At 45.9% G+C, this 8,949-nt stretch overlaps 1 protein-coding gene across 3 annotated transcripts in view; it reads right to left on the bottom strand.

Moving 5' to 3' along the window:
• The window catches only part of ANP32A (acidic nuclear phosphoprotein 32 family member A), a 19,657-nt gene extending 10,802 nt beyond the window's left edge, over positions 1-8,855 (bottom strand). Inside the window, exon 1 of one of the 3 annotated variants that reach the window (XM_035902935.1) lies at positions 8,497-8,855. In XM_035902935.1, the coding sequence (XP_035758828.1) occupies positions 8,497-8,526 (30 nt within the window). In that variant the 5' untranslated portion in view covers positions 8,527-8,855. The remainder of the gene's footprint in view (positions 1-8,496) is intronic. The other 2 variants (XM_035902937.1, XM_035902928.1) reach the window with 2 other exon arrangements.
• Between the last annotated feature and the right edge of the window lie 94 nt (positions 8,856-8,949).

Genomic DNA, 8,949 nt, shown 5'->3' with positions numbered 1-8,949 from the left:
CCAGCCACAGGGTTTCATGGGACTCGTCACAAGTGACATCTGGAACCCACTCGCCGTGCACGGTACCCGTCAGCCCTTCCCCTGCCTCCCCTTCCCAGTGCAGGCTGCCTCTCTGGAAGGGACCGTGGTCTTGAGCTATCAACACGTACACAGTCAACAGAATGCAATTACACACAGACAACTACTAAGCCGCACGTGTTATCACCCTAACCTTTAGCCTATATTTCCATTCTAACAGGTGAAACCGTGAAGCTTCTACTTCAGAAAGCCTACAACCCATGGGCAGGGAGATCCATGAACTTGGGACTAAGCTCCCGAATCCCGGTCTGTAATTGAAGGCTTAACAAGGTGACAGCAGGACACAGTTGTGACTATAATTTTCAGAGATAAAAGGCAAATTTACAAGTACAAATACCACTCTGCTGGCTTTATGAGCAGGAACAGCAAAGGCTGCAGCATCTCATTTTCAGCACAATGGACCAGATGCTTTTGAAGTGCACGTTGCATATGGTACCCCTAGGACAGGAATATCCCACTATGTGGCATTTTTATCGAAAAAAAGCAATTAAAGATGAGGGCGTTAACTCTATCTTGCACTGCTCCCCAGTAAATGATCCAGAGGAGCACTGGGAGAAGTCCTTCGTACCTCTTCACCCAAGGGAAATTTCATTTGGAGGAGGGCAGAGCTGTGGAGAGAAGAGAGGTCAGAGCAAGGGAAGCCTGTTGTGGTAAGTGGAAGCGAAGTCCAAATTACTGTTGAAAGCAGAGACAGTTTTATTCTCTCCCAGATGCACTGACATTTCTTCAAGACACCTGTGTTTCTGTCTCTGGGGTTTTTTTGGCTTCAAAAGCCTGCACAGTCCATGCAAAGCCCTGCATCGCTCCACAGTAAAGAACGACTGTTGCTGTCTACTGTAACCAGATTGCCAAGGGTTGCGTCCTTCTAGTTCCTGTACTGTATTCTAGATCCGTGCTCATGCAGATTTGGGGGTCCTTGAGCAGAAATTACCTCCGTAGGTTTCTATTCCACTTGATTTGTGCAGGGAAGTTTAAGAGAAGCCAACCTTCCACAGTCACGATGTTCTCAGTTGTTGGGGAAGGCATGGGTTTGACAAGGCTCAAGATAGTATCCAAGTCTTGCAAGCAGCCCGTCGTTCATGCTTAGCTCCACAGCAATGGTAAGGATGTGATGTTCTCCATGCTCAATTTTACAAGCTTCCCCCAAGGCGCTACCAGAATGAGTGAAACATTGCATAATTTCCATTTCATAGAATCATAGAATACCAGGTTGGAAGGGACCTCAAGGATCATCTGGTCCAACCTTTCTAGGTAAGAGCACAGTCTAGACAAGATGGCCCAGTACCCTGTCCAGCTGTGCCTTAAAAGTGTTCAGTGTCCACTTCAGATATTATCTGGAACATGACTAGGCCAAACAATGCTTGAACAAACAGCCTACTTAATCCCTTGGGCTAATGAAGCTGCTCTGAAGGCTCAAGGATGCAACTTCTGCTCTAAGATGGTCACCAAAATGTAACCAACCTCAAGAAGTGATTTTTGTTTTTGTTTTTTTTTTTTTTAAAAATGAAGATAGCACCACATGCCATTTGCCACCTCCATTCAAGACACATCTTCAGCCACGTTAGGGCCTCCCCGTGATACAGACACACAGCAGAGCCAGGCTATGGAAACTTCAGCTCCTGGTGGAAAACAGCAAGAGATGGAGGAGGACAGAATAATCCCAAGCCCAAATTAGAGCAGCTATTGGGCTGCTGTACAACAGTTAAGACACACCTCAAGAGCTGCTCAGCCTTTCCAGGCCTGCCAGAGCGCTGCCGGTTCGGGCTGTGCCCCCTCCTACCTCTGGCGTGCTGCCCACCGGCAGGGAGGCAGGCAGGGGAGGGAGCCAGGTGCCATGGCACCCACGGCGCTGGCTCGGTGCCACGGGGAATTCCCCTTCAGCAGGGCAACCCTCAGCTGCTCCTTCTGGGCATCGCCTGGTGGAGATGCTCAGGGATGAGGATCTAGCCACAAACAGAATTAAATTTAACAGGGAATGGAAAATCCAATAGTGTTGACTTCCTCTTCCTCCCCCCCAAGACACACAACTAAAAAGCAAACCAGGATAAAGCTCACAGACACCAACCGCAGGTGACAGCGGGGAAGTTTTTTCTTCCTTGCCAAACCAACATGCGATTTTTGGATTTCGATACATCCCTTCAAGGCTTTCTCTTGAGTATCTGAGGTGAGATACGTAGATTTGACTCACTTGCAGTACACGTCTTAAACTAGTTGGCTGACGACCGCTTACCTTGCACAGGCTGTGGTCATTACTGTGTCGGGCAGAGAATCTGCAAATCCAGGGGCAAGGAGAAGTGCTGCGCAAAAAAATGGCAGCATAACACAAACCACTTCCCTTGAGATACGGGCAAGAGATCCAGCAGCCAGAGTACTTAAGAATCGTATTAGCAGAGGCTGTGACTGACGGCTGGGAAGAGACTGGATGGGATTAATGCGTATACCTTGTAATTTTGAGCAGTGCTCCCTTACCACCACTACGGACAGCGGGTACAAGCGCAGAGCCTCACGGCGGCTGGAGACCAGGCGCCTGTCAGGACTTCAAAGCAGTTCAGGCTGAAGTTTACAGGATTTCCCCCAGCACCTGAACCAAGGCATCCCTTCCACCAGCACTCTGCAGCTGGCCACTTCCACGCCAAGCAATTCACAACCGCTGAACGAAAGAGCTTCCAGCGCAGCCTGGTTCAACAGCAACCCGCTCCGCTTCTAGCTGTCTTGCCCATTTTATACCCATTCAACCGAGCCGAAACTCCAAATTCTTGCAACAAGGTCATGTGAAACTACTACCGGAGCTCAAAATTCATCTAGGGTTTCTCTGCATGACACAACCCCGTCAAACTTTCATATTAGAATTCCTCTTTTGCGTCTCTTTCTCGGGAACTCCCACCAATACTTTTAAACACTGTAGAAGCCCAAAATTGAACTTCCAGCATCATGCTGATACAGTTTTGGTGCCTCGAATATTTTTCACTACAAGCACGCGTGGGCACGTAGGGATCCCGATACAGCTGTCTTTGAACTACAGTGCCATAGTTCTCATACGGGTTTACTCTGCATTTGTAAACTGTATCCTAGCAAGCACTTTGTATTTAATTTAGTTGATCTAGCAATCATACGATGAAGAAACTTGGAGTATTTTCCGGATTGCACTTCTGCATGGTTCTCGAACCATAACCATCCAGCCTGCTTGAGAAGAGTGAGGGAGAGGAGGGGCTGCGCACCAGCTCCTAAAGCTGGAAGCAGCAAAGTGCCGGCAACACGGTTCCGAGCCCCCGACAAACGGCCAGGGCAGGAGAGGCAAAACCCAGGATTCACTTGGGATGAGGGTGCAATCAAGGAACTGCGTGAAAAATATTCGCCTAGGAACCAAGTACAATGCGGTGACAACACGGGCGTCTGGCTGGACGTCTGTCACAGTCTTCGCTCAAGCATCTTGTTAAATCGCTGCCCCCAAGTTCAAAGCGATGCAGTAAATTAGCAGTTTAAAGCCACCTTTAAACTCTCCTCGAGCTGGGCTCTGTCTGTGTTAACTCCCACAAGGATGAGCACAGCTAACGTCCTCTTTCTGCTGGCCACTCTGTATGTATGGCAGACCCCGCGTCACCCCTACCCCCGCAAAAGGAAAGGAGCAGGGGAGGAGAGACAGGAAATTTTTGTTGGTTGGTTGTTGTTGTGTGGGGTTTTGTTGTTTTGTTTTTGTTTTGTTTTAAATCAAAGCTGCTCTGTGTTCAGAGACAGCTTAAGGCTGCTTGCATAGCTCAGAAAAAAATCTGGCTCAGTATCAATACATTTACTTTTTTTACCCTCTAATATTTTACATAGTGGAGCTATAAATCCCGAGAACAACACATACGGCTCTAACTGATTTTATGTCCCTTCGCTCTATGAGAAACTAAAGGTCCAAGCGAAATACAGAAGTGGCAGAAGGTTGGAGAGTCTTGGCAATTCCAACTACATCTTACACTCGTATCTAATTACGTGTCATCTCCAGTACTAAACAACTTCCAGAAAGAATAATCTATCGTTGCCTTTCTCAAAAACCACCCCCCCCAACCAAGAAACCCTGTGAGTCACGTAAATATATTTTCACACATTTACAAGGGTCAGTACAGCCATATGCATAAGCAACACACTAATTAATAAATCAAGAACACACTCTAGGGACACGGAAAGCTGTTTCATTCAAAAGCATATAGCTAGTTTTCGGTTTTGTTTCTACTGTTAGCAGCGTAACGCTGTAAAAACTCCAAATATTTCTTTAGACAGGCTGTTTCAGAAATGTAAGTGATTAAACTGCTCGATCTTTGCATTAAACGCTTTTTAATATTCGCGTTAACGTTGCCTGCTTCTCCCTTTCCTACAGATGGGATCGCATACTGGCGGAGCACTTCGCTCCGCTCCTGGCTGGGGTGGGGGACTTTGCACGGGTCGCTTCGGCTCCGCGTCTCAGTTTCTCTTCTCTTTGAGAAACAGAGTGCCTGATAACCACGTCCAAAGCGCTTTTCGCTCACTGCCAGCTATTATTAAATAAAACGGAAGCAAACCGTAAGACCGCATTCCGGATCGCCCTCAGCAACAAAGGACCGATGCGGAGACAGACACAAAAAAGGAAACGCTGCATTTAAATTAAGACTAATTTCAAGAGCTGCATATTTAATACGGAAAGCAGTCTCTGAAGAGGTCAGCTGCTACGGAATGCACTGGCAAGTCATACTCGCGGAAGATAAGCTTTTCCTAGCTTTTTTTAGGGCTTTGAAGGGTAAGCGTTCGATAGACCGAGTCGATGGACAAACGAGCGCTCCGATAGGGAGCACAACTTTTACACAGTGGCGTAAAGGCAAACCACTGAGGGGTTGGTTGGTTGGGGTTTTGGTTTTTTTTTTTTTGGAAATATTTCAAAGGTCATGCTTACACACGCAAGGGCTTTGGGACTGATTTTAGCAAGCTAGTCAAAAAACACAGACTACATATTTACTAGCTATTTTGTCTGAAGAATAGCAGAGCAAGAGAGGAGCCGGGAAAAAATGATATGCAGAACAAGTCCAGTAGTGTCACATAAATAGCTGAGAAGTGTCCATCACTCCAAAGCACAACAAAAACATCCCTGCTCTCTTATTCCCACTTGAGACTTGTACCTCGCTGCAGACACAGAGAGTTTGCTTCATCGAGCTGAGCTGTTTGTCAGTCGAGACTGCCGAGAGCCATCGCATGCTCCGCAAATGGCAAGCTCGCCTCGGCGGGTGGCGAGGAGAGGACCCCCCCTTCCCCCTCTCCTGGCACCCCAGGCGAGTCCTGCTCCCCCCCAGACACAGCCTGGCATCCTAGGAGGCGTCTGGGATTCTGGCGTGCAAACCAGAACTACTCCCATAACCTTCCCTTATTTCTATTTAGTTCAAAAAACCATTCAAGACGTAGCACCCACATACGTCTCACAGGTCCGGTTCTTAATTTTCAGGCTTCTCCAACTTACCAATACCTGTACCTTTACAGCAGGAGGACGGGGGAGTAATCCACAGCATGAATGGAAGGGGAAGGATCAGTCAATGTCAGCCTTACAGGATGTAAATATTTAAGAAAACAGCCACTGATACTTGTGCCACCATTCAATGCACATTTAAAGAGGCATCACTGACATAGACAAGATAGCAAATACAGATAACGCAGCAAAAGAGAAAATATTTTAGAAGTCCTAAATCCCTGCACGTGATTAATGGTACCTCGAAACACCCAGCAGTTTTTGGTGTGCGTTTAGAGCAGAAAGGTATATTCTGCTTGTTGATACATAACACACAAATCCTGCTGCAAGGATGGATTATAGTAACTAGGCGTGACCCAAGGAGGTTTGTACTAAGAAGCTTTTTTTTTTTTTTCTTGTTTCAACAACTTGTTTCACGTGGTGGGCAGGACAAGAACCCTTATTTCTTCAGGAGCCATTTCTTGATGGACTACAACACGATTACACCAACTAACCCCCAGCTATTTCTCTTAATGCATTTTTATCAAGCCAGTATTTGGACACACACCTGAATCACAGAGAAAATGTTGTGACTGTGACTGCCCTTTACGTATCGCTGGTCAAAAGGGACTTCTCAAGAGTTGAGGGTTAAAAAAAAAAAAAAAAAAAAAATTACTGTTGCTACTTTCTAGCAGCATCACAGAGAAATGGGAGAATCAGGCCACCAGTTTTACATCCACCTACTGGTATTTTTCAATTCTACATCCATAGATCCTTTCGTGTGCTTAAAACTTGGTCCAGGTTAAGAGAAGAGCGTTTGCCAAGTACTTCCCTGGTCAGCCCAGCAGTCAGCTGTGAACCTAGTCTAGATCTGTCAGGACAGCTCACACATCGCACCCGTTCTCCAGCCTGATTTTCGTGGGCTGCAGTCCCTCCAAGACGAGCACCCATCCATCCACCCAACAGGATACTCGTTTTAGAGGCTTGCACCTGGAAATTCAGAGCCACTAAAACCAGCTGTTACACGAACTTGGGAAGTCTGCACAAAAAGACGGCTATTTCTTTGTACATTTGCACCCTGCTGTCAGCTACGTAAGTGGTTGAGTGAGACAAGTCTGAAAAAATCCACAATAATCTGCACACGCCGCACAGAGTTTGCACATGCTGATCTCATGCCACCCCAGATACAACCATATCCCACTTTATTTCAAACCCAGAGCACACCCCCCTCCCATTTTGAGGGTGTTCAGCCTGCGGAAAGTAAAAAATTATCTATCCACACCCATACACAAGACCAAAATATTTTTTTTAAAATGCACGTCTTGAAAGTGCCGTGTACCACTTTAAGCTCTTTACTGTTATTGCTCAAGTATCACAACAAGGAACTAGCTTGGGGAACAGAGCCTTTTTTCCTTGTATTCTTCATTTAAAAGAACACTTTGTATAGATGCTTGCACCGTATTTCCCTTCACTGTTAAAACCTACAGGAAACCAGTGAGAAATCAGACTGTCAACTAAGTTTTAAAGCGCAACAGAGTGTCAGAAGAACTGTAAGAACTACTCAATGTTGCAGTCAGTGTTTTATCACTGTCACGATTTTAAGCTGATAAAGCACTAAATCCTCAGACTAAACGGACCGGTGTGGTAGCGCTAAGCCAGAGAAGATGAGTTCTGCGCACAATTTTGAAAACCTACCTCCGTGCCACACAGCTGAGAAGAGCCTCAGTACTGAGCTTGTTTCACAGTATTTGCAATTTTAGCGATGAGCATATGATGGGAACTGAAGAAGACTGCCCACAAACACGCCCAGGTGAGCAGCCCCTCTGCGAGGGTGGTAGTTCACCACTACCGGCTGATGGCTCTGGAGGAAACCCACGTAAAAATAACTGTACCTGGCCCATTTCTAGCAGGCAGTTAACTGTAATATAAAACTACGTTGATAAGATAAGCAAAGTGACAAAGGCTACTGCTACCGCAAGTGACCCGTTAAGTGTAATGGGATAAAGAGTTGAAATATCTGGGCAGAAAGTAGATGCTCGAGCTCAACTCTGGCTGTACAACAAACAGAAAAAAAAACCAATTTCAAGTGCCAAACCGCCAGACCTCTCACCACCACTGAATTCACAGAACTACGGAGGGAGAATTTAAAAAAAAAAAAAGTAAGAATAAGCAGAAAGAGGCTGAGGAAGAAATAGCTCCTGCACAATCCATTTCAGGACATTTATATTACGTTTTATTAGTCAACGTGTAACCTTGCAGGATTATATGACTTAACAGCTCGAAGCAGCTAGCTCAGCTGCACAGCAGCACGCAGCATTCTACACAAGAACCGTATTAGGCAGCTCAAACCATAAAGTATCATTACAGGCTCAGAAAGAACCACGCCACCTTATCAACACCCTATTATCTAACCGTGATTTACAAAAAGTTTTGATCCTGTGCGTTCCGATAATGGGCTGTATTAAGAGGTACCACAAAACTTAAGCACACGTTGGGCAGAAGCTCCGAAACACAAGTATATTCATGGTTATTTTCACCAAGATTTATTTAGATTAGACTTCAAAGTTTGAACATAATGATCCCCCACAGAAGGAAGAGAAATCCTGCCTATCCACCAAAGCAGAGACTAATGAAAACAATTCACAGAACCATCCTGTTCATGCCCAAAGACCTACTAAACCCCATAAATAAATGACACTTGCTTTAGGATCGCTTGTAAACCCCAGTTCCAAGTATTTTAGCTGAAGCACCAGCTGGATTGAGCTGAATTTTATTTTAATAGGTATTTCAGAGAAACAGACCTCAAACCGTACACTTAATTCTCCACGACGCAAAAAGCACATGCACACATCTGTAATCAATGGCTTTACGAAGCGGACTCTTAAACGAACGGCATTCCCAAATGGCATCCCTGCCTCCCTCCCTAGGAAAGCAGAAAGGTTTGGCTTTATAACGGCGGTGCTCACCTTTGCTACCTTGGGAGGACTGATACACATTGATGGAGTTAAGAGGCTAGCAGGTAAAAACCGACAGGTTAAATAAACCTTATTTTACAACTAACTGCTGGAGATTTCTGAGTTACTGAGGTGCCATGAACCCCACCAGATCCGGACTCTCTCAACTTTCTCTGGCATAAGCCAGAACAGAGCAAAAAAACCTGAACAAAATCCAAGCGTGGAAGGGAGGCAAAAAAAAAAAAAAAAAGTCCAGATTATACTGAACACACTTCGGATCAAGTCTTTAAACAGAAGGTCTGGGTTTAAAATGGTGAGTGAGCCTCCAGCAGCGGGAGCGATGGACAAAATCGACCAAAACTAGTGGGGGGGGGAATTAAAAAAATAAAAGGAGCCCCCAAAGCAGAGACCTACCTTCCCGCAGGGCCCTGCCCAGGAAGAAGGCGTACTCCCGGCGCCACGCTC

The sequence above is a fragment of the Egretta garzetta genome, unplaced genomic scaffold, assembly GCF_000687185.1.
Source record: "Egretta garzetta isolate BGI_Z169 unplaced genomic scaffold, ASM68718v1 scaffold331, whole genome shotgun sequence".
Taxonomy (NCBI): domain Eukaryota; kingdom Metazoa; phylum Chordata; class Aves; order Pelecaniformes; family Ardeidae; genus Egretta; species Egretta garzetta.
Note: the sequence above shows the minus strand (reverse complement) of the source record. Positions and strands in the feature narration are given on the sequence as shown.